The 24,966-nt window shown below is 40.1% G+C and overlaps 2 protein-coding genes across 5 annotated transcripts; one reads left to right on the top strand and one right to left on the bottom strand.

The window, feature by feature from the left end:
* Nucleotides 1–1,082: 1,082 nt before the first annotated feature.
* Nucleotides 1,083–24,295, bottom strand: RTF2 (replication termination factor 2). The gene is made up of 9 exons (XM_056507127.1): nucleotides 24,190–24,295; nucleotides 23,424–23,518; nucleotides 23,234–23,327; nucleotides 22,861–23,000; nucleotides 21,857–21,935; nucleotides 7,236–7,349; nucleotides 4,469–4,526; nucleotides 3,962–4,063; nucleotides 1,083–2,429 (listed from the first exon to the last, which is right to left on the bottom strand). The coding sequence occupies exons 1-9, from the start codon at nucleotides 24,256–24,258 to the stop codon at nucleotides 2,245–2,247; spliced, it is 936 nt and encodes a 311-aa protein (XP_056363102.1). The 5' UTR covers nucleotides 24,259–24,295; the 3' UTR covers nucleotides 1,083–2,244.
* On the top strand, nucleotides 11,494–19,756 carry LOC130261177 (beta-1,3-galactosyl-O-glycosyl-glycoprotein beta-1,6-N-acetylglucosaminyltransferase 7-like). Of its 4 annotated transcripts, XM_056507126.1 has the most exons (7): nucleotides 11,494–11,838; nucleotides 13,932–14,029; nucleotides 14,119–14,222; nucleotides 14,720–14,821; nucleotides 15,472–16,496; nucleotides 16,894–16,989; nucleotides 17,913–19,756. In XM_056507126.1, the coding sequence occupies exons 5-7, from the start codon at nucleotides 15,527–15,529 to the stop codon at nucleotides 18,137–18,139; spliced, it is 1,293 nt and encodes a 430-aa protein (XP_056363101.1). In that variant the 5' UTR covers nucleotides 11,494–11,838; nucleotides 13,932–14,029; nucleotides 14,119–14,222; nucleotides 14,720–14,821; nucleotides 15,472–15,526; the 3' UTR covers nucleotides 18,140–19,756. The 4 variants fall into 4 exon arrangements, with proteins under 4 accessions (XP_056363101.1, XP_056363099.1, XP_056363100.1 ...); XM_056507124.1 differs by having other exon boundaries at nucleotides 13,932–14,222; XM_056507125.1 differs by having other exon boundaries at nucleotides 13,932–14,222; nucleotides 14,720–14,919.
* Nucleotides 24,296–24,966: the final 671 nt, after the last annotated feature.

Genomic DNA, 24,966 nt, shown 5'->3' with positions numbered 1-24,966 from the left:
TTGGGATTCTGAGGCATCAATGTGGAAAGGACTGAACCCATCCCATGCCAGCTCCAGGATGGTGACTCAGGGCACAGAACATTCCAGAGACCCTTCCAGCCCCTTTCCACTGCTGCACACCTGGGCCAGCTCCCACCACCAGTGTGTGAAGGAATTTGCTGCATTCAGTCCAGTCCCCAGGTTCCACTCCAAATCCACCCCCAATTATACAACTGGCACTAACTGGATTCTTTTTTGAGCTTTTCAGCAGAGAGGCTGAGGCCTGAACAGCATGAAACTGTCCATGAATTCCCCAGAACAGCCCCATGGCTGCAGTGCTGCAAGAGACTCATGTGGCATCTCAAAAAACACAGATTTCAGATTCTAAGACTTCTGCAGTTTTCAGCTTTCACCAGCATTCAAATTCACCTACATTAAAAGAAAATTAAATTGCCCTCTCCAACAAAAAAGCAAAACCACAACAAAGCAAACATCCTCCAGCAAACTATTCCCTTGAATCCATTAAAAATTGCCAAGTCAACATTCCAGTGCCTGCTGCCCATCCTGGGCTGCCAACAGCACAAGTGGCACTTTGGGTCCTGTTTGCCACCAGCTGTGGCAAGAACTGCATCACAGCCCAGAAATATTTCATATTCCAACCATATTTCACATTCCTTCCCAGCTGGAGTTCTGTAAAGGAAGGAAAAGCCCCAATGGAAACACTCCCATAACCAGAAATGTTTTAAGTTTAACCAGGTGGGGATGGTGGAATGCTGGACACGACCCTGGCAGAGAGGCAGAGCATGAGCTGATGAACCCAGGGCTGCAGTAAGAATCTATACAATTATCAATTTATTAGCCAGGAATTTGTTTTAATAGATGAGCAGAAAGGAGAAAAAAGGAGTCACTATCATGGCCCAGAGGCAGGAAAACCTGAGATCAACAGCTTGGACTCTGCCTGATTTCTCACTAACAAAGAGAAGTAAAACTGAATATTGTGTTTCCATGTGTATTTCTAGCAAAGTAAAAACTACATCAAAAGCATTAAATTAATTCCCTTTAGGATTTATAACTGCTGTAAGTAGAAGAAAAGTGCAGTCCTATAAAACACCAACAGGATTTTAATATGTATTGTACAACAGAATTAAACTGCAAACAAAAGCTCTACTATGGGACACCTTTAGTGCAGAAATTTCATTATCTGTAAGCAACAAATAATAATAATAATAATAATAATGAAAAGAGTAGAGAACAAGGAGAACAAAGCTGATCCCCAGCCATGCATACAAAATGTGCCTGAATGTTTCCTGGAAGCTCCAGCAAACCTCAAACTGTTTGATGTGCTCACACCTCTGGAGAACAGAAATTCTTACCACCATATAAATTCTACAGCAAGCCAATTTTTAATTATACCTATCAAAATAATAATAAAATCCCAGCAGTTTCATTCAAGCTGTTTGAATCACAGAGACCACCTATGCAAATATCAACACAGCATTTGAATCTCCAGGTAACTACTGCCAATTATAAATGGGGACACTTCTTTTAAAAAGAAATTACAAGGATAATTAATCATTTTCACACACAAAGGTAACAAGGTAACATCATAAAGTGGTTTCAAAAGCCTCCTGCTTTCTGCATTTCTATTCTGGTTAGTTTGTGCCAAGATTAGAAAAACAGATTTCAATTTTATAAGAGGGAGAGAGAGGAAAGGGAAAAAACTTCCAGCCTTCCCTCTGGTCATTCCACGTGGGTATTATGGGATTCAAACATTAAAAAGGGAATATTCTGCTGTTAAAAACAGGCTACAACAATATGGACAAGAATGCTGCACAAACATTTTCATGGCTGTGCTGTCATCCACTCTGTCAAAAGGTAAATTATTTGAAAATACCTGCAGAACCTTTTAGAAATACATGGCTCTACTGAGGGCCCAGCTAGCTTGGGTAAAAAAAGGCATTATTTCTCTTTTTGCTGGCAGAAAGTTACAGAGGGTTTGAATTCTGTAGTAATAGACTGAAAACTGTAATGACAGTGGTGGCACAAATCAACAGGAGAGCAGGAACTCCTCCTGAGGATCTGACTGAGGATAACATGCAACTGGCAGGAGAAAAAGAGAATTTTTGTGCAAAAAAAAATCCAATGTTTCAGGATGAAATCTTCTGCTACACCACAGATTCAGCTCCTTAGGAAGGACAGAGCTGTGAACAGGAGCCCTGGGGAGGAAAGGAGCCAGGGGTGCTCCTCATGGCTGCAGAAATAGTTTCAGAAATAGTAAGCAGTGTGAGTAACCCAGTTGGAACACTCCTCCTTGGAACGTTTTGCTGAGCTGTGAGTTGTAAAAATAGATTTGTAAGCCTCAGACTTGTCCTGGCTGTCTGCAATGGATCTCTTGGTGCTGCTGGAAGAAGCTTTATTGACTTTTCCTGGGACTGATGGATTTCCATTCTCTGAGGGGAAAAAGGAACAGAATGAAGCATGACAGCTTCCAATGGATAAAGGTATTTAAATAAAGATGAAAAACAGTGCTTAAAAATTAAAATGTATATACTAAAATATATCTCCCATAACTGGACTCAACAGCTTTTAGAAATCACACTCAAAATACATTTAGAAATCTTGAGAGAGGAATTCTGTAAATCTTACACTGCAATTCAGTACTGACAACATTTATTCCTGCAAGTGAAAAATGTCTCTGGTCTTTAGCAACAGCAGAGCCCCCACAGGCTGCAGTTTGTTTAGAAATCAGCTCTCAAATGCCAAAAGCTGAACTTGTGCCACACCTTTCCCAGGGAATTCTGTTCCCTTTATTCTTTCCAAAGTTATGACCAACAGCAATGGTCTGCATCACTTTATATCAGCAGTGGGGAAATGCCCATCTTTGTTTCTGATACCATTTTTATCAGTGATTATATCTACTGCTACATAAAAATCTCTTTCTTTTTTTCTTTTTTTTTTTTTTTTTTTTGCTATTTCATCTTCTAAGTTGCAGGATGGTGAAAAAGCCAAGTCTCTGGTGCAGAGAAATGAACACAGAAATTCAAAATCCTGAGTGAAACTGAGGCACAGGGGCTCCCAAGGATTGTGGATTCTGTCCCAAATCCTCACAGGACTGTGTGTGCTATTCCAAATCCTCACAGAATTGTGTATTCTGTCCCAAATCCTCACAGAATTGGGATTGCAATCCCAAATCCTCACAGAATTGTGTATTCTGTCCCAAATCCTCACAGAACTGTGTGTGCCCAACAGAAACAACTTAAAAATGCACTTTTTTTTTTTCTTTTACACCCTCAGAAAGTAAAAAAAAAAAATCATTAATATTATTAGAATTATGAGGTTGTTCAACATCCAGGAGCAATTCTCATCATGTGGGATGAAATATTTTTTGAAGTTTTTCCTTTATAAAAGCAGACAGTAGAGGGCAGGTCAGGCACTGCTGATGGAATTTCAGCTTCTCCCAGTTCATCTACAGGTCATCATTCCCAGATTCTTCAAATTATTCTGATTTTTTTAATGTACAGGATTTAATTGTTCCCACAGAAAACTCAGACTGACCTTAAAAATGTTCCCATTCTGTTTGAAAATATCAGCATGGGGACATTAAATAGCAGAATAAATATTAAATAAAGAGAAGGCATCATTCTTTGGATTTAAAGGCTGCCAAATTTAATCAAAGCTTCAAGGCTGCTGTAGATGCATCCTGAAGTTCTGTTTCAGTGTTCCCAAGCAAATTAGCAGGTAAAACACAGGATTAAAGTTAAATAATCAGTGTTTTTTAACAAAATTTATCCAAATAAAGTGCCATAACATAGTTTTTGATCAACTCTACATCAGGAAACTGCAAATTCTCCTCCTCTACCTCACAGCCAGGAAAACCCATGACTGTATAAATAAAAATCTCTATCTCATTAAATCAGCAATATTAGAATGACATAAACAATCAAATCTGGTCCCATTTTTCACATTAGGATGAGCCACCAACCTGAACTTTTGGTGAAGATAATCTGCCTGTTTTCCCCAGAGCTGGAACTGACAGAATCCTTTCCATCCTTTCCATTCTTAGCTTTGGAAGGACCTGGAGAATCTAAATAAATAAGTAAATAAATAAATAAGTAAGTAAGTAAGTAAGTAAATAAATAAATAAATTCAAGACTCAGAAGGCAAATAAATAAATAGATAGATAGATAGATAGATAGATAGATAGATAGACAGACAGATAGATAGATAGATAAATAAATAAATAAAGACAGAAAAATGAAATCCTGGCAGCTTCAAGACTCAGAAGGTAAATAAATGAATACATAAATAAATACATAAATAAATACATAAATAAATAAATAAATAAGGAAAGAAAGAAAGAAAGAAAGAAAGAAAGAAAGAAAGAAAGAAAGAAAGAAAGAAAGAAAGAAAGAAAGAAAAAAAGAAAGAAAGATGAAATCCTGGCAGCTTCAAGACTCAGAAGGTGAGCCAGAATTTGGAGCTGTGTTACCTGCAGAGGGCTCTTGCTGAGAAGCTGCTGCAGCTGCTGCCTTGCCCTTCTTTGATTTCTGAAACAAAACAAGCAGAAATCTGGTCATGGACTGAAAGGAAATAAAACTCCCAACTATTTGATAGACACAGAATTGAATTCAGTGTATTTTTATTTCTTACCCAATAGAACTCTTCCTTCCACGTTTTCTGTATTAAACATGTAGAAAATAGTAATCTTGAGAACCCTGAAGTTACATTAAATAAAACTGCAGGACAAAATTGGATTTGTCTGGATTTAATATTTTGGTGTGCACACTTTGAAAGGTGGGTGTGTTATTATTATCAACTGAACTCACACAGTACAACAGTAAATTGCACAGCATTAATAAGTAATTTACAATTAATTATAATCAATAGAGATGTTTTTCAATAAAAATTTCAGAAGAACCCAGAATGTTGTATCCATTAAATTTTGTTTAGTCCATTAAAAAAATTCTCTCCTGTCTATAACTGGACCCTCTGCTGCAGGATTGTTTGGGAAGAAAAGATGCAAATAGTTAATCTAAATTTTAAAAGGTATCTCTGCAGCAGGTTTTCCAAATTAATTTATGTTTGTACAGATTGAAAAACAGAAGATAAAAACCAGATAAAACAAGAAGAATTCCATTACTGGCTTTGATTAAAAAAAAAAAAAAGATTTATTTGAACAGCCATTAGCATTATTGTCACTGGATACACCCTGAATTGTGAACATGTTTTAAGACAGCTGCACAAGAAAGAAAATAAATATATTTAATTCTGCTCTAAAGCTCAGGAGAAGCCCTGCTGTGAAGCAGAGGATGAAAACTCAAGGGAAAAAATGCCAGAGCAAAAGTTGCTGCAAAGCTGAGCCCAGGAGGGGGTGGCAGAGGACCAGGCTGTGCCAGATCCATGGAGGGATCCCAATGGCCCCATCCCATTCCAAACTCCCAGAGACCAGTCCTGGCCCACCTGGGAAACCTCAGAGCAGGAAATCTCCACCTTTTGCTAGGGGTGGATTGCCAAAGGAAAGTCACTTCTAGATGTTTGTAACTCTGTGGATGCATAAATTCACTGTGCAGAATATAGATTAGAGAGATTTCAGTATGGGCACAGTGACAGATGAGCTTCAATCATTTTCATTCTGGTCCCAGCTGCTCTTCCTGATGTTTTATCCCATGGGAATAAAGGAAGGAGTTGGTGCTTCCTGCCCCAAGCACAGCAGATCCACTGAGCTCCCCAGCAGGAAGGAAGGCAGGAGGAAATGTGGAGAGCAGTGGCAGGAAAATGGGAATTGTGCTGCAGCTGCCAGGCTCAGACAGCAGAGCTTGGTGCCAGCTGGGGCACCAAGGTCACCACCTGAGGCTGAGGGATTTGCAAATCCTGCCCTGTGATTCTGCACTAAGCAAACAAATCCCATTTGCATCTTCCCCCAGGGCACACAGAGCCCCAGGAGCAGGGCACTGTGTCCTTTTGTCACCCCAAAAACCACAGCCCTGCACACTCAGGTATTTGCTGTGCAGAAATTGTGGGCAGCATCACCTTCCACATTATTCCAAATGGTTTGACCCAAAGCTACAGGTGCTTTGTCAGGGCCCTGTTTCTCAAAAAAAAAACTAAGTGCAACCAACCACTCACTCACCCACTGAGATCTGCAACAGTCTAGCAACAAATTAAAAATTTATTTTTTTTTCCTAAAACTTTTAGCTACCAAGTACTGAGGGGAAAAAGAGAAAAAAAACTCTCTGAACAGACACCATGAGATAATCACCCTTATGCCAGAAGCTGTCAGACATGAGATGCAGAGCTATGGAAAACAGGAAACTGAACAGCAGGATTTTTATGGAAAACCATCCTTTTGATGTACTGCCCAGGCCCAGAGCTGCTGCACTGGCACAGATGAATAAAGCCCCTGTGATGAGAAGGAATCATATGCTCCCTGGCAAGCAAACAAGCATTTGTTTTAAAACAAACCAGGGAAATATTTGCATGGCAAAATCGAGGGATGAAACCTCCATCTCAAGTCTCAGATGCTGAAGGCATCAGGTTTGTGTTCCTGAGACCCAGCTAAGCCTGAGTCAGCACCAAAGGTTTGCTTGCTTTGGCATCTCCAGGGGGTTCAGGGAAGAACAGCAGTGCTGACAAAATTCCCACATGCAGAGATGTCACTGGGCAGCTCAGAGCACAGAACAGCTCCCAGGCAGGGCTGCAAGGATTTAATTTCCATTGCCTTTTACCTGGGCAGAGAGAAAAATGCAAAGGCATCAACAGCATGGTGGGAATTAGGGGTGCAGGAAGTGCTGAGGACTGTGAGAACCACAAAACTCAAATTTCCACACTTACAGCACCAGCCCAGGAATGCACAGATCCCAACATCCTGTTTCTGACAGAGGCCAATAAAAGACATTTAATAAGATCAAAAAACTGATGCTATCATCAGGAACTGCCACAAGAAATACAGGGATGATGTAGCTCATTACTAGAATGAATTGATTTCAAGAAAACCCTCAAATATTGCTGCAAGAGTCCATTTTACCCATTTTGAGTGTGTGAGGCACTTCTTCCTGGTCAGGAGAAAGTTTAGGATGTACAGCTTCAAGGTGTTATTGGCCAAATACACACAAAAAACCCATTGCTTTTCAAAGTTAAACACAACACAGCTCACAGAGTAAATTCCTCCATTTTTATACAGATCTAAGCAAATCTAAGAGCAGATTCACTGCAAGAATTCTTCAAATTTTATAACAAATAATGTATAAAAATCTTACCTTTTCTAATTTACTTTTAAGTCTTCTTTCCTCCATCCTCTTCTTCAGAATTTCCACATCTTCCTTATTGCCATTAAGGACAATCACATCTTCCTCTTGAAAGGGAACACCACACTTCATGAAAGAAAAGAAAGGACAAAGTTCCATATTTATTTTTCTGTCTCCTACAAACAACACTCTGAAGTATTAATTTTTTTTTCATTTGTGTGTTTTCTGTTCATGGGTTCCTTGTTTTACTTTTATTTAAAAGTATCCCTAATTAGAATCTACTCAATTTTCTGAACCCCATAGCTATACCCCAAAAGTATTTTCTGATTTTTCATTATGAATGCATTTGATTAAGACCTTGATGCCATTCTGCTCTAGAATTTGTCTTTCAATTTAGTGAGATAAGAAACAACTGATAAGAGCAGTTTCCTTACACTGAGCAGGGACAACACCAAAGGTGTGGAACAGACAGCAAATTTTTATCTTCAACTGGTAGACATGAAAACATGAGGGTGCTTTATTTATTATTTTTTTGTAATTTTTGTGTTTTTTTTTATTTTACTGTGGGGATAAAAAGGGCTCATAAAAGCAGAATAATTCATTGCCCTTGCCTTGCTGCCTCACTGGACTGAATCACAGAGACCATTCCCTTATCTGATTTATCAAACACTCCCAAGTTTCCAACTAGTTTCAGAAATTAATCTGGATAATGGCTGTAATGTGCTCTGTGTACTTCCACATTTGTTTCATGGTTGAAGGCACAGATGTTTCCCTGTGCACATTTGCAATCATTTGATGTACCAGCACATTGACCATGATGTTTTCTTGTCTAAGATCTCAATCTGCTTTTTTTGTTTGTTTGTTTGGGGGTTTTTTCTGGTTGTTTGGTTGGTTTTGGGGTTTTTTTTGGGGGGTTATTTTGTTAAATGCAGAAGCTTTCTATTAATCTGTGAGATTAATTTATAATCCTGCCTCTGCCATTACTCTTCTTTTTCTAAACAAAGGTTTAGAAAGGTTACTCCTGTATTTGCAGTAGGAATTAAACAAATGAAAGGACATATGGGCAGGACTTTGCTCAAGTGCTGAGTACAGCTTCAAAAATGAACCTGAACCCGAGGGGAGGGAGGCTGAGAGCAGAACCAGGGGTTGGAGGGGCACAGGGCAGCAGCAGGAGAGGAAAAGTCACACACAAGAAATGGAGGAATAACCCACATTTTTCCATTTCTACTCAATGAGAAATCCCAGCCTGGTGGGATCTCACACTTGGGAGTGAGAAGCTCCAAAATCAAGAATTTCAGTCTTCATTCTGAGGCTGGAGCTGGCAGCTGACTTGATTCTAAACAAGCCCCACAGATTCATTTCTAGAAACCCACAATTTCTTTTCTAGGGCGTTTCCTAATACAGCATTTCTCAAACAGATTTTGTCAGTAGATTCTAATTTCATTCAGTGTTGCATTTTAAAAGAGGAGGCAAATCCAGGTTCCCATCTGGAAAACAGAGGTGGAATTGTTCAAAACTGAGAAGGAAATGAAGACAAGTGCTCTTTCCATTCCCTGAAACAGAAATTTTTTTGCCATGACAACATTGGATTATGTCAGAGACCATACCCTTCAAAACATCCTAATGAGACAAAAAGCAGAAAGAAGTTTCAGTTTTGTAAATTCAGATGTTTGTTCTTCAGATCAATTAAGGTCCTGGGGCAGATGTTTATTTTATGATATCACAGGGTCTCCTCTGCTGTACCTTGTTTATCTTGGGCCTTTAAATATAGTTGAAGGTGCTTGCTTGAATAAAGCACCTTGAATAAAGGACAAATGGTTCTTTTCCATCTTAAAGTATAAAAGACAGGATTTTTAAAGCAGTAATGAACTCTTAATTTCAGATAACATCCTGAATTCTAGAGCTGACAGTTTCAGCTCCTAAGACAAGAGTTGTACATTAATTTTTGCTCTAAACTACATTGACACACTGGGGTTTTTTTAGGTAATTCTGTGCAGGACTATTCCAGTCTTAATGTAACACAAATAAACAACAGGCAAATTTGTTTCCATATCTAAATGTTTACAGCAGTGTTACAGTTTAAAGTCTTCAGAGAAACCTAAAGGCTCTTTCCCAAATTTTCACAGTGAATTCATGCAGTTCTGAACATGAGCATTACTAGGAAATGCACAATTCCCACCAGGATATGGGACATGGATGGTCACAACCTGAGTGTGCCTCTCTAAAAAAAGCCATTTAGGAAGAGGATTGAACTGATCATCCATCACTTTTCATCTCCCAGCCACACAAGTTCATGTATTAAAGATTATTTTTGCTTGGCACAGTTAAGTAAAACTGGTTTTAAGAGGGAGAATTTTCCAGAGGTTTAGCCATTAAAAGTTCAGGAGCTGAACATGTTTTTTCACACTGTCACCCAACCCAGACATGCAAAGGGTCAGAGAGTAAAGGACAACCTGGGAGCAGTGGAAATTCCCCACCTAGTGATTCACAGAACATGAACTTTCACTCAGGAGCTGCAGCATCTATTCCAAAAACAGTCTAAAAAAAAGCCCCAATTTACAGAGTTTCTCTTAAAATCAGTGATAACTCTGTACCTGCCCTACCTGCAGCTGTGCCTCAACTTCAAGGTTTTCTCTGTTTATTTCTGACCAACATGGTATTTCATCAGGATGTTTCCTGCCAATCCCAGCACGTTTAAACTCAACTTTCCTCTTATGAAATCCCCAAATAACCTTTGAGAGGCTGTAACAGCAAACACAGTGTGTGTGCAGGAAGATTCAAAGAATCTGCAGAGCAAAACACACCTTCATGGCACCAGAGAACACGCAGGGGTTAAAACCTCCCTGTGCATTTCTGCTGTGGCAGAATACAGAATTTTAGATTTACAGAATCTAGAGAATTATAATTCTGTAATTCTGGTGTCTGCTCTCGTTTGTTTGCTTATCTAGAAGTTACAGTTTAAAGGGCTGGGGTCTTGCATAATTTTCTTTATCTCAGGGTTACAAACATGGCACATGGTTCTACCAGACATATTCATCACACATCTGACTTTTCTGCTACAGGACTTATATTCTATTTATAGAATAGAATATAGAATATTTATAGAATAGAATATGTAGAATATATTCTATTTATGGAATATATAGCTGTGCTTCATTATGATGCCCTCCTGTTCCCCATCCATTACCACACAATCTGTTTTTCTAGCCTTTTGTATCAGTTCCTCTTTTTTTCCTGGCCCTTTTTCAGGGCTGAACCTTTGCTTACAGAAATGTTCAGACACATCAGCCACTCCTAAATCTCTTATCTCCCTACCCTACCAGGGCTAGACCTTATTTTCCAGAAATTCCATTCAAACCCTTCCTTTAATATCTCCTTGGCCCACTCAGGGCTTGATTTGCAGAAGTGGTTACATTTTTAAGGGATGCTCACATTTAATTCTTTTGCTAACTTACACCTTGATTTCTAACTTTTGCTAAGCGAGGTCTGTGTTTCAGGGAGATCTTGCATTTACCCTTTCTTTATTCTTATATTCTTTCTTTATGCTTTATATTCTTTCTATATTCTTTATATTCTTTATATTCTTTCTTTATTCTTTCTATTCTTTCTATTCTTTCTATATTCTTTATATTCTTTCTTTATTCTTTATATTCTTTGCATTCTTTGTATATTCTATATTTTCTTTATATTCTTTATATTTTTTATTTATTCTTTATATTCTTTATATTCTTTCTTTATTCTTTATATTCTTCATATTCTTTATATTCTTTCTATATTCTTTATTTTATTTATATTCTTTATATTCTTTATATTCTTTATATTCCTTCTTTATTCTTTATATTCTTTCTATTCTTCATATTCTTTCTATATTCTTTATATTCTTTATATTATTCTTTATATTCTTTCTATATTCTTTCTTTATTCTTTATATTCTTTATATTCTTTATATTCTTTATTTTCTTTATATTCTTTCTATATTCTTTATTTTCTTTATATTCTTTATATTCTTTCTTTATTCTTTATATTCTTTATATATATTCTTTATATTCTTTCTATATTCTTTATATTCTTTATATATTCTTTATATTCTTTATATATTCTTTATATTCTTTCTTTATTCTTTATATTTCCAGCCACTGGAAATAGCTGGCAGCAGCAGCAATTCCCAGCTGGAATTCTCCAACTGGAAAGTTCAGCAGGCAAATAGTTAAGGGCAGGAGGAGGAGGAGGAGGAGGAGGCAGAGGCAGGTTATTCCCAGTTCTCCCAGCACAGGGCAGGGTTGGGGGCACAGCAATTCCCCAGCTGGAATTCTCCAACTGGAAAGTTTCGGCAGGCGAATAGTTAATGGGAGGAGGAGGAGGAGGAGGAGGAGGAGGCGGCAGGTTGTTCCCAGTTCTCCCAGCACAGGGCACAGGGCTCCAGGCACAGCAATTCCCCAGCTGCTCTGCAGTATTCCCGCACATCCCCGCGGGTTTTTCCAGCCCTTTGGGAGCGAGGGAGTTGCTGCAGGATCCCGATAATGGTTAACCCGGGAGCGGGGACGCGCCGCTGAAGGACAATGGCACCCGCGCCCATCTCTGCCGTGCTGCCGTGTCCCGGCTAATTCCGCACCAGGTAAGCATTCAGCCTTTTTTTATTTATTTCACTTTCGAATTTTTCTCAAATCTGCGGTAAGGTCAGTATTTTTTTTCCCCTTCTTTACCTTGTGAGACGCGCAGAGTGATGGAGGTCATTACTACTAATCGCAGTATTTATGCAACTTTTTAAACTTAAATACCTTTCACTGCCTTGGTTTTAAATTGCTATGAGGAAAAAAATCACAGGAAAAACAGGAAAGATGAACACTAAAACTTCATACATTTGCTGCATGTGTATCAGGAAGTTCTAACGCAGTGTTTTTAAGTAAGAATGATTTAAATAACTGGGTTTGATGGAGAAATGTCTTTACTCAATGCATCTCAAAATCCAGATGCAGACTCCGTATTCTGACCCCCATTTAAATAAAAAATAAAGCAATGAAAAAATCACTTAAAAGAGCTGATTTTAACATTTTAAAAGGATTTAATTAGTCTTCTCCTGTTTATAAGATGTCTGTATTAATGCCTGCATAAATACCTTTCAAATTAAAAAAAATCAGCTATAAAAAAGTAGAAATAAGTATTTAATGCTTTTCCAGCATTTTATTAGAAGATGAAGCACTCCTAAGCCATTTGTGTCGCTAAATTATGAGGTTACACAAAGCAAATTTTATCTAAACTTTAATGTTAGGCAAAGAGAAAGAGCCCAGAGAAAACAGAATGTTCAGAGGTGCAGTGATGCAGTCCTAAATGCAGTGGCAAGGAAAAGCAGCAAAAAGCAGAATGAGTTGTTACTACAAAAAGCACAGCCAAGTATGTGCTAATGGGGTCTCAATCAGCTTTTTCCAGGCATCATCATCATTTCCCTTTTCTCTAGTTTACTTATGTGTCATGTAATATCCTTAAAAACATCCACAAAGGTGCTTGAAAATCCCTACCTTTTTTATTTATTTATTTATTTATTTATTTATTTTTTTCCCCAAGAATGTCACACACTGCTCGCAGGAGTTTTAAAAATTCATGCAACTTCATCCTCCAGATTTAGAAAACCTGTGCATAATGTAAGAAATGCTGAGTTTCAGAGACATTCTGCTAACAAAAAATACCTGTCATGGCACTCTTGCATAATAAGATTCAAGGGCATGATGGTCCCAGACAGGGTTATTATGGACTGTGGACATTCCCAATGGGATCCTTGCTCCTCAAGGGCAGGAGGAAATTTGGGAGAATAATCCTTGCCAGCACACAGGGCTGAGAGGATCCTGCTAAAAACCCATTTCATATCCAGCTGCAATTCCAGCTCTAAACCTGGTCAAACACTACCAAAAATCCACTTTTTGCTTTCATTCCTTGAAATCCTCCTGAGGCTGAAAGATGTGAAATTCTGTTCTTGCAGGCCAGGCTCCATCATTCAGCTGCTCCCCATAACCATGTTAACACTGGAGAGGAATTGCTGCCCTTAGCTGATTATGGGCTGTTTGTTTGCTTTTATGCTGCCATAAAAATACAGTTTCTAGATGTCACACAGTCCAGTAGGAAAAAATCCATTGTAAACACTTAACAGCCTGAAGCAGCCCCAGAAGCTATTACTGGAAGGGTAATAAAAATTCAGGTGTATGAAACAAGCAGCTTAAAGATTGGTTCCCTAGAACTACAATTTGCAATATGTCCAAAGTGTATTTAAGGAAAAAAAAAGCTGCCAGGCACCTTCACTCTGGATGGATTCAGAGAATATTCTGAGTTGGAAGGGACCCACAATGATCACTGAGTTCAACTCCCAAGTAAATGATCTGTACAGGGACTGAACCCATGAGCTGGGTGTTGTTTTATGTTTAATCAGGTATAAAATCCCAAATATTTTTACAGCTGCCTAGTGTTTTTAGTGTAATTCTTATGCTCAGAATGAACCTTCCCTGTGAGATCCCACAGATCTCGTGACATTCACTAAATCCCAATGTTCCTCCTGCCAGTTATTCCCTCAGAATAAAGAGTTTTTCCGAGTCCAGCTCCATAAAAATCAGTGTTTCCCCAATTCCAGCCCCTGGGTATGTACATTATGGTCCTGCCTCTGGGCTCTGGCACAGGATGGATTTCATTTTTAATGCAAAACTCCTGTTTTTCACCTTGCAGTGGCATCCCTGCTCTGCTTCCTGCACAGCATCCAAAGGTTGACACGGGCTTGCTTCACTGCAGCTTTCTGTTCAGATGGATGGAACCCTCCCATCAAGGTTGTTTACCCAGTAAATGGATCCCTGAGGAGCTCCAAGGCAAAAAAAATAATCTCTTGGGAGCTGATTTCCTCATGTTTTTCTTTGAGCTGCTGAAAGAACATCCCAGGAAAGTGGAGGAGCCCTGCACCTAACACAGAGCTCTCCTTTCTGGAATGAGGCACCATTCCAGCATGAGCTCCAGTGCATACCAGTAAGGACCAAAAGATAAATACATTCCTTCCCAATAGCTTAATAACATCTTAAAAATGTGGGAATATGGAGGATCCCTGCCCTCCAGTTTGTGTTCTTAATGCTTTTTGAATTTTATGTTTCGTTGCTGCTTTAACTACAATGCTCTCTTTATTTTCAAGCTTTGAAGGGAGATACTGACTTTTTATTAAAAAGAAGTATTATAACTTCTTTCTAATGAAAGCCTTGAGCCTTCTAACCACAGCAGCATTCCTCTAATGAAACTCCCTTTATAAAAAGCTAATTTTTCTCTGTTTCTGTGTAAAGCCAAATACTTTGTGATTTTGACAGCTGCAATGTGTAGAATATTTCAAGGTGAAATGCAAATTTTGTTTAAAAAAATAACTGAATAAAAGAAGGGACAATTAATTACATTTAAAATCAAATGAAAATCTTTAAAAATTTAACTATTCAGCTTAATGGCAGTTGATGGACCTTCTCCTTGGTATTTTTCTCCAGGAATTTTGATACCAAGTGCTTCAAGGATAAAGACTTCATGTAATTGCTGTGGGATTCAGGACTGCTGCACTCTCATTCTTCTGACTGTTCACCAAGATAAAGGCAAGGAAAAAACCACAGTGGAAAATCTCCTGTGCTAATAGTGCTGTAAATTGGTTATTTCAGAATGCCAGTGCTGGCAGTTGTGTTCTTATCTCAGGGTATGCACAAATACCAAAAATAAGAAATGAGTGTTGTCCCCCTGTTGAGTTTTCCAAAGCACAGAGATGTTAGAGGAAAAAAAAAAAATCCCAGAGTTAGAAACATTAGCTGACTTTATAAGGATAAAACCCAGTGAATTTTGTGGACTGTGTTTTAGTCTCTTCTTTCTGTTTATTTAATAAATTTTCTGTTGATTTAATTTACTGAATTCTGATCCTCTGGCAGAACTTCAAGTTTCCCAGCCTTGAGGAAATCTCAGCAGCTGTTCCTCAGCACTCAGAGCTCACCCATCACCCCAGAGCACAGGGACTGCCCCCCTTGGGCAGGCAGGGGACAATTCAAAGCCCTTTTGGGTTCTTCTGCATCATTTTGAGATCATTTTGTCCTGGAAATACAAAATTCCTGTCTTTGCATTCCCAGGGGCTGAGTGCACTCAGTGTGGGCACACACAGTTCTTCCTCCTGGTAGTAATTCCAACATTTATATGGCATCTATTTAAAAAATAACATAAACAGAAAGGTTCTCTCCCTCTACCTCACTTTTCCTTTCAGATTATCTGAATGTTTAATTGGACTATGATAAGAAGACAGGATCTGCAAGTGAAAGATGAACCCACTTCATGCAAAGAAAGCAAGATTTTTAATGTGTGCTGCTGTCTGTATGTTCATCTACACCTTCATCTACCTAAAGGTTCCACTTTATGATGAGTCAAACGACCAAAAATTCAAAAGAGCAGAGTGTGGTTTTTACCCTGATGAACTTTGCTCAGCTCTTTTCGTGGGGAAACCTGCAGCCTTCAAAATTGGAAACTTTTGTCAGAAGTCCTACCAGGCCAAAGCACTCAGCTGCATTCAGACATCCTGCAGCTGCTCCACAGTCCTGGAAACTCTGCATTTCATCACCAGACCACTGTCAGAGGAAGAAGGAAATTTCTCCTTGGCGTACATTATTACAATTCACAAGGAGCTGGAAATGTTTGTGAGGCTGCTCAGAGCTATTTATATGCCTCAGAATATTTACTGCATCCACATTGATGAGAAGTCACCCAGAGATTATAAAACTGCTGTACAGAACATCGTTAACTGCTTCGAAAATATTTTTATTTCCTCAAAAAGAGAACATGTTGTCTATGCAGGCTTTTCAAGATTACAAGCTGATATTAATTGCATGAGAGACCTGGTCAACTCCAAAGTCCAGTGGCATTATGTTATTAATCTGTGTGGTCAAGATTTTCCCTTGAAAACAAATAAAGAAATCATACAATACATCAAAAGTAAGTGGAATGGTAAAAATATCACCCCTGGGGTAGTGCAGCCCCTGCATGTGAAGCACAGGACAGAGGTGAGCTACAGGGAGTACACCCACTCTGGGGTGCCCTACGTGTACCCAGCCAAGGCCAGGAAAGCTCAGCCTCCACACAACCTCACCATTTATTTTGGCAGTGCCTATTACATCCTCACCAAGGACTTTGTGGAGTTCACGCTGAGGGATGCCCGGGCCAAAGCTCTGCTGGAGTGGTCCAGGGACACCTACAGCCCTGATGAGCACTACTGGGTCACCCTCAACCGTCTGCCTGGTAAGAGTTTGGTATTTGTGCCACGAATAAACCCAGAGGGCAGGGCTCAGGAGGGAGAGGCTTTGAGCTCCAAACTGCAGAAATCAAGTCATTCCTTCAGCTTTGGTGCTGCCCTCCTGAAAAGTCACATCTGGTGGCTGAGAAACAAATTGAGCTTGTAGGAAATTGCTACTTCAGTGCAGAGCAGGAGTTTAAAAAAAACTTCTTTTTATCCAAAATTTTTTACTGCATGAAAGCTTTTGCTCTCAAGGAATTAAAATACTGAGAATGGTATCTGTTCTTATGACATAAGCATTTGCAAATAAATACTTAAAGTGCAGTTAGAAAGTGGCCAGCAGTGAAAATCTTCCCTGTAGTATGTAGAAAAGAATCTCATCAGAGCCTTTTGTTTTTAAAGATGCTCCTGGGGCTACACCCAATGCAGGCTGGCAAGGAGACCTAAGAGCCATTAAATGGAAAGATCAAGAAGGACTCTCACACAAAGGCTGCAAAGGTAAAGTGAATTTTGATCATGAACTTAAATTTGATTTGCTGATGAGCATTAATTGGTTATTACATATTATTTAAACCAGCTACTAAATGTGCCTCAGTGATCATATATAATTTATTTTGGAAGAATTAAATAAAACAAGGCACCCTATAAATTACTGCAGTATATCCAATTAAAGAGATTTTGAGATATAGGTTATATTAATATATTAGTAACATATTTTATATATTTTGAGATGAACAGAGTATCCATAGACTGCAACCCTTCTTTCAGCTCCTAATTACCAATGCACTAATTATATTAGTTACCTATTTTATATATTTTGAGATGAGCACAGTATCCATAGACTGCCAACTCTTCTTTCAGCCCCTAATTACCAATTACACTAATTTGACTGAACAGTCAGTGGAGGGGCTTTACCTACAAGGATGTTTGTCAGATACTTCCATCAACATTGGGTTAAATCAGTTTGAACAGCAATAAAAAATAACCACATGGAGAACATGCAGAAATAACTAAAATTAAAACTGTGCAGGCTGAGCCCAGGTGTGATTGAGCAGGGAATCATAATGGGAGATCACAGTATCTGATGCCCAGCTATAAAATTGGGAGATCACAGTATCTGATGCCCAGTTATAAAATTGGGAGATCACAACATCTGATGCCCAGTTATAAAATTGGGAGATCACAGTATCTGATGCCCAGCTATAGAATTTTATTAAGCAGAGCAACGTGGCAGGGAAGCAGCTGGAGGTAACAAACATCTGTTGATGTAAAACACAAACCCTTGTGTCTATAATGTTGTAGGATTTTCCCCCAGCTTGATTTCTATGCAGAAATCAAAAGCTGAAAAGCACTTTTAAAAAAAAACCCAACGTTTATTCATTTCCAGCTGTGCTGCCACACCTCTCCATTTCTCTCTGCAGGTCACTATGTCAGAGACATCTGCATTTATGGCCTGGGGGATCTGCAGTGGATCATTGAGTCCCCCCACCTGTTTGCCAACAAGTTCGAGGCGGGCAGGGAGCCGCTGGTGCTGCAGTGCCTGGAGCGGCGGCTGCGCCTCAAGGTGCTGAGCCAGGCACAGGTGCCAGTCCTGCAGCACTGGCGCCTGCAGCAGCACAGCCACTTCAACATGCAGCTGGGAGCCTGAGCACAGCCCTCTGCTCCAGGGATCTGCAGCATCCTGGCAGGAAAACAGGGCTCAGTCTGTGCAGGGAGGGTAGAGCACAGTCCTGCGCTCCCTAAATCTTCTGTTTATTCCGGCGGCAATGGGTTAATTCCCAAAGAATGTCTGAATCTCTGCTGAAGACAAGGGGGGAGCTTCATCATCTATTAAGTGACTTATTAGCTGGAGAAGTCAATATTCCAGCATGACTAACTGGCATGAAAATAACAGGATGGAAGCAGTGACTGAACCAAGATAAAATACGGAGAAATAACAAATTGAAGTCGTGGCCACCGAATTTCTCATGAAATGCTTTGAATAATGAAGTTGATGCTAAAATTTCACAGCTTGTACATCAGTGACAACCAGTTTGTGACACAGCCCATGCCACTGGGGGGTGTGGGTTTGTTTTTATTTCCCCTGACCAGCTGCATCCCTAATTTCATTTTGTAGCATGGCAACATCACTGCTGCCCTTCCCAGGCTTTGCTCCTAATAACAGGAAGGTTCCTGCAACACATGTTTGTCTCCAAGTCTCTGTTTTGAATCTCTGCAGGAGTTTAGGGCAAGGAGACAGAGAAAATTGGAGGCCAGGGATTATAGGAAAACTGAGCAAAAAGACATTTTTCAAACATTTTTCCATCCCAGTGCACCTGACAGAGAGAATCAAACAGCCTGCAGCAAGTGCAGTAACACCTGAACAACCCACTTAATTAGAAACTGCAAATTGTAAGTAAAAAATAAATAAATAAAAATAAATTTTAAAATTAACAATGTCAATGTAATCTTCAATATGCACCCAAAACATCCCTGAGTTTTTACAAGAAAACTGGTGACAGATTGAGCTCATTCCCAAAAAAAATCAACTGACATGAAAGTTTCTTGTTACAAACTTATTCCCAGGTTGCTGGAACTTTACTCCTCGTTTTCCCACACAAGTTTATTGGAAACATCATTTCTTGCAAATGAACTTTAACCTAAAGAAAGGCCATCTGGTCCCTATTTATTTACAAACTCGACCCAAAGGCGTGTGCTCAGTTTCATGGATAATCCAGCACTTATCCTGTGGCTAAATATTGCTGCAGATACTTTTTAAATTTTTTTTTTATGGAGGGAAATAAAGCTAAAAAAGAAAAGGAAAATAAAAGCTGGGCACATGTTCATGCTGAGCTTGTTGAGAGTCTCTCTCCAAACCATTAGTGAAGCTAATGGGTCTCTGGCATGTATTAATCATAGCAATATTCATTATTAATTTCTGCCCAGTCCACTGTAGGCACTGCCAGGATTTATCCACTCCATGATGTCTTTTAAAACAGACAGTTCCTTATTGCAATCACTGCAAATCCAGTCTCCAGCTTTCACCACACAGAACTATTGTTATGCATCACTTCCAAATTGAATTAAAATGAAAAATTCAATAGCCAGACACTGTATATCATGGAAATTAAACCAGGCAAAAAGCCTGCACAAAAAGGACTCTGAAAATACAATTTTGGGATGACTTGGAATATCTTTGCAGCCTGAACTTCTATGCTTAAAGGATTTTGTATTTGAAACTACATCTTAGAAAAATCATCATTAAACATTCTCAAGTAATAAGAAATAGTATTCAGCTCATTCCTGTCATTACCATGACTATATCACCTCCTTTAAACACATGAAAAGCCTTCATGAATTCTGTGTTATTATGTTAAGAGTTGATCAATCACAACTTTCAGACCTGAGCAAATATTTGTTAATTTTGGTGCCCTAAGAGCAGAAAGTGCCAAAGTGACTCTGGTTCCAGGAGCCACTGGATCTGACAGCCACAGGCACAAATTCTGTTTCAAAAAGCTTCATATCTAAATCAAACATGGGGTTAAGTGTTTGATATGGCACAGAGCTTAATAGTTAGGGCACTATTTCAAGTCTGTGTTTAGCTGACTCTGAAAACAAGTCCAAAATAAACTTTGAAGTGATCCAAGAAAATACATTTTAAATGTAATCTTGTCCTTAACTTTCAAAGTGACTCCCAGAAGGACTTCCAGCACCAATTCCATAACCTCTATCCTGCCTCCACACCACTCCTGGCATATTGTACATCCATAGGAACTTCTTAGAGAGTCAGCTTCCAAATTAAAGCATCATTTCTGTCAAATAGCAGACTCCAAAAACTGCCCATGCCAGAACTTGCATGCCAGTTGGAATAAAAATTCCACAATATTTGGGCACACCAAAATCCACAGACCAACACAGACTTCAATCTCCAACACCCCATCAGATCCACAAGAGGGAGCAGACACAGTCTTGCTTGTTCTTTTAATTTTGGGCTGTTGGAGAATTAAACCTTGCTCCAAAGTGCAAGTTTTAAACTGACAGATTCCATCACAAATGGAACAGGAAGCAGCAGAAATCCCAATCTGCAGAGCTGCTGCTGCAGATTCCACATCTGGAGGCAAAGTTCTTTCTCTGCCTGCTGACTGAAATGTGACTAAGTCACATTTTAGCATGTGACAGTGTTCAGAGTTTAAATTTGCCCTTCTTAGGGATCAAAAGCTCAAAAACACGGCTCAAACCAAATTTATTTCTGTGTAAAAATGCTTTACAAGATGTATTTGCACTCTTAAGTTACTCTATTTCAGACCAAAGCACTTTTCCATCCCTTTAAATCTAAGTGGAAGCTACAAAATTTGTTCCCAGCACTTCATCTACCAAGCCTGCTCTCCAATTTAAACCAGCACTAAAAAATTCTCCCTGCTCTTCCCACAGATTATCAGACTGGCCAAACCATGGACAAAACATCTCATTCCTGCATTTTATGCTCTGGTTACACCCATCCATCAACAAAAATTTAGATGCAAATAAACCCTCATTAAAAATAAATTAGTATCTGCCAAGAGGAAACAAAGCCATTAAGACAGAACAAAATGAGCAATGAAAGGAGCAATATGAGATTAAACTTTACCAGAACCAATAATTTACCAAGACAAAAGTTTTCCCTTCCCAACTCTTGTTTGATATAAATATAATCCATATTTTATCCAATATCAGGATATTCACAGAAATTAAAAAACTGCCCAAGTGTGGCAATTCTCACCACAAATCTTGCTGATTTTTGCTAATTTTATAATTTAGGGTATTTCCCATTTTATCATTGTTCTTAGCTACAAAAAAAACCTGTACAATGAGATCAGCTATAAAGTCAGTATTTTCTACAAGAATTTTCTAGTACTGCTGAGAATTCTACAAAGTTGGCCTGCCCAAAAATATTAAAAAGCAAAACCCAATGTCCTGTAAAAATACAGGGGTCAAAACATAACCTGATATTAAAACCAGTTCAACCAGAGAACAGATACTGATAAAACACAAGCCATGTGCATTCAGGAAGAAAAAATTACCAGTTAAACAAGACCCCCAAAACCAACCAATCACCACTTTAAAAACTGAAATTAGGATCAAATATTGGGAAAAAATGGAAATTCTAAACTAGTTACTGCAAAATAAACTCTGAGAACAAAAAATACTCATTTTTATAATTATTTAGAATAATTTTTTGAATTAAGAAAGACCACAAAAAAATACTTGAGGCCATCATAGAACAGAACTTTTACAAGTTCCACTTCAAATTTGCACATTCAGATTAAAAACTCCCTTTTCAGAGCAGTGAATGCAATTGGATAAACACACACATGGCCCAACTGCTTCTAGAGCTGGGAAATCTCACCTTGTGACAAACTTCTGCTTTAATCTCCTTGAGAGCACGCTCAGAGAACACACAGCCACAGTTTCTCAGGAAGCAGAACCTTCAAAAAGACAACACAGAACAATTTTAAGAAAACTAAGAGGGATCTGTGCAGTGCTGCAGGTCACAGCCCACCTTCTTTACAAGTTTTTGCATCTAATTAAACTATCAGCATAGTTAAGGAGGTAATTAATTTAATTTGCATGATGTAAGAATTGAATGAAAAATAATGGGTATACTAAAGCACAATAGGTATTATGGGTTTTTATCTTGAGTATCTTCTGGCTAATCCCTCTCTGGAGGAAGAAATTCTTTGCAACCATTAAGATGTGAATTCCTCCTCAGACAAAGAACTTGCTGCTCTGCCCAAACCAGGCTGGGAGGAAATTCTCTGCCCCAGAGCAATAAAATACAGATATACTGCAGGGCTGGAACACAGAATCCATCTCCTGTCTGATCCTAACACAGGGAGAGACAGAATGTGAGGGAAGGATGGGAGAGCTGGGACTGTTCATCTGGAAAGGAGAAGCTTTGGGGGTGAGCTCAGTGTGACCTTGCAGGGCTGAAGGAGCTGCAGGGAAGATGGGAAGAGATTCTAGACAAGGGATGGAGGGACAGGACCCAGGGAATGGCTTCAAAGTGCCAGAGGGCAGGGCTGGAGTGGATATTGGGAAGGAATTGTTCCCTGTAGGGTGGGGAGGGACTGGGATGGAATTCCCAGAGCAGCTGTGGCTGCCCCTGGATCCCAAGGCCAGGATGGACACTGGGACAGTGGGAGGTGTCCCTGCCATGGCAGGGGTGGCACTGAAGCAGCTCTAAGGTCCCTTCCTGCTGTGATGTGACAAAGGGAGGTCACATCCCATCTCCTGTGCTTCAGTCCCCAAACAACATTTGGTCACCTTTTCCCTACCAACATTGACAGACAGCTACTCCTCACCCTGCATTTCCCACTCAGATTTCCTGCTCTGTCCCACCTGAGCACCCACCTGTGCCTGCCATTCATCTCCAGCCCCACCACGGGGCAGATGAAGCGTGCACACTGCAGGTCATCATACTTGTCCCCCTTGATGCTCTCCTTGTCCCCACACCAGGCTGGGTTATCCACCAGCTGCAGCTCTGTCACATTCTGCAAAACAAAAACACAAACCTGAAGCTTTTCCCCCCATGGTTTTTGAGCTATGATAACAATCCTTCATATTTTTTTCCACTGCATTTTGTTATTTCACCACTTTAATTCATAGTGGGAACACAAGCAAATAGATTTTACAGCATGACTCATTCAACATTTTATTTTACTTTATTAATGAATTTAATTTTTAATTTTATTTTAACTTTTCACATCAAACACAACCTGCTTACCTTAATGCTCTTGATATGGGATGCAGACTCCATGGGGGTTTTATCAGGGGATTTGTCCAACAAATATTCAATGATGGCATCTTTGTTATACAACCTGTAACATAAAAATTGCAGGGATTATACTGGGCTGCCACCATGTTTTATATTTGATTTATTTGTACCCCTGAGGTGCCCATGGGAGCATTCCCACCTGCCCAGCTCACAGGCCACGATGGGCCGACACAGCTTCTCCTGGCTCAGGGCACAGTAGAACCACCTGGCCACCAATTCTGCAACTTTGTCAACCTGGAAGGAAAAAAAAAAACACTCATTATTTAAAAATATTTGCATATTTAAGCATAAAATGAGGTTATACCTGAAGCGTTCATCAAATCCCCAAGTTTCTTACCAAACTTGCTTTGTGCACTTGAAGTTAATTCATAAAATAACTTCAGCAGAAGGTTTTGGTAAAAGTCATGATCAGTTCTCCAAACCTCCAACCCCTGAGCCCCTTTCCATGGGAAATTCCTGCTGATTCCACCCTGAGCTCCCCTGGGGCTGCTCCCTCTGCTCCTGTCCCTGTTCCTGTTCCCAGGTCCCAAATCCCCCCAGTGTCCCCTCCTGGCAGGGAGCTGTGCAGAGCCAGAAATTCCCCTGATCCCCCTTTTCTCCAGGCTGAGCCCCTTCCCAACTCCTCAGGAATTCTCCAGCCCCTTCCCAGCTCCTCAGGAATTCTCCAGCCCCTTCCCATTTCCTCAGGAATTCTCCAGCCCCTTCCCAGCTCCTCAGGAATCCCCCACCCCTTTCCCAGCTCCTCAGGAATTCTCCAGCCCCTTCCCAGCTCCGTTCCCTGCCCTGGACTCGCTCCAGTCCCTCCAGGGCTCTCTGGCCACGAGGACCCAGAACCGGACGCAACACCCGGGACGTGCCGGGCCCCTCTCCCCGCAGCCCCCGCCCCTCACGGAGCCCCTCCGGACCTTCTCCACTTTGCGGGGCCCCTTGACCAGCTCGTGCCGCTTGGGGATGGTGCCGCCATCGCAACCCATGGCGCTTCCGGGTTCTCCTGTCGCGCACTTCCGGCTACAACACGCCACTTCCGGCGTACAGCGATGACGCGTTGCTTAGCAACGATCAGTTAGCCGCCATCACTGTTGCTTAGCAACGGGCGGCTGGGGGCGTGGCCATGGCGCCCGGGCGGGGCGGGGCGGGCGATCCCATCGCGCCGGGACCGGGGGTGCGGGGAATGTACCAACTCAGCGCGGGGGGGGGTCCCAGCGCCCTTCCTACCCCTTTCCCGCAGGTTTATCCCGTATTTTTATGAGGAAATCCCTCAGAAAACCCATTTTTAGAGGATTTACGGCCCAGCTCGGGCGCTGAGGAGGCGTGTCCCGCCCTCAGCAATGTCACGGGTGTGGTGATTGATAAATGATTCGTGTTAATCATAGAAGTTTTGGAGAATATCAAGAATAACCAGAATACTTAAAATAAGAAAAGAACATGGACCTAGATAAAGGGAAATATATGATTAAAGCCACTCTGTTTAAATCCCCCTCTTATGAATATTGTGTAAACCAGTTTTTAAAAAAAGAAAAAAAAAAAGAATTTTCCATAAATCTGAAAGGTTTTTTTGCAGAATCAGATTTCTTACCTTTGTGTAATCAATCTCAAACTATCTACTAAAGATCAGAATTCCCACTTCTCCTGTTTTTTATCCACCAAGACCAGATGGTTACATGACCTTGCAGAATTACTAC

The sequence above is a fragment of the Oenanthe melanoleuca genome, chromosome 20, assembly GCF_029582105.1.
Source record: "Oenanthe melanoleuca isolate GR-GAL-2019-014 chromosome 20, OMel1.0, whole genome shotgun sequence".
Taxonomy (NCBI): Eukaryota; Metazoa; Chordata; class Aves; order Passeriformes; family Muscicapidae; genus Oenanthe; species Oenanthe melanoleuca.
The sequence above is the reverse complement of the archived record's forward strand: the minus strand, read 5'-3'. Positions and strand labels throughout refer to the sequence as shown.

What these genes read in the sequence shown, in the direction of transcription:
- LOC130261177 (XM_056507126.1), top strand. Translation starts at nt 15,527, where the DNA reads ATGAACCCACTTCATGCAAAGAAAGCAAGATTTTTAATGTGTGCTGCT. An exon ending in CACCCTCAACCGTCTGCCTG is followed by an intron (nt 16,497 to 16,893) that starts GTAAGAGTTTGG and finishes TTGTTTTTAAAG; the next exon opens with ATGCTCCTGGGGCTACACCC. An exon ending in CTCACACAAAGGCTGCAAAG is followed by an intron (nt 16,990 to 17,912) that starts GTAAAGTGAATT and finishes TTCTCTCTGCAG; the next exon opens with GTCACTATGTCAGAGACATC.
- RTF2 (XM_056507127.1), bottom strand. Translation starts at nt 24,258, where the DNA reads ATGGGTTGCGATGGCGGCACCATCCCCAAGCGGCACGAGCTGGTCAAG. An exon ending in GGCCCCGCAAAGTGGAGAAG is followed by an intron (nt 23,519 to 24,189) that starts GTCCGGAGGGGC and finishes TTTTCCTTCCAG; the next exon opens with GTTGACAAAGTTGCAGAATT. An exon ending in TCAGCAAGAGCCCTCTGCAG is followed by an intron (nt 4,064 to 4,468) that starts GTAACACAGCTC and finishes TTATTTATTTAG; the next exon opens with ATTCTCCAGGTCCTTCCAAA.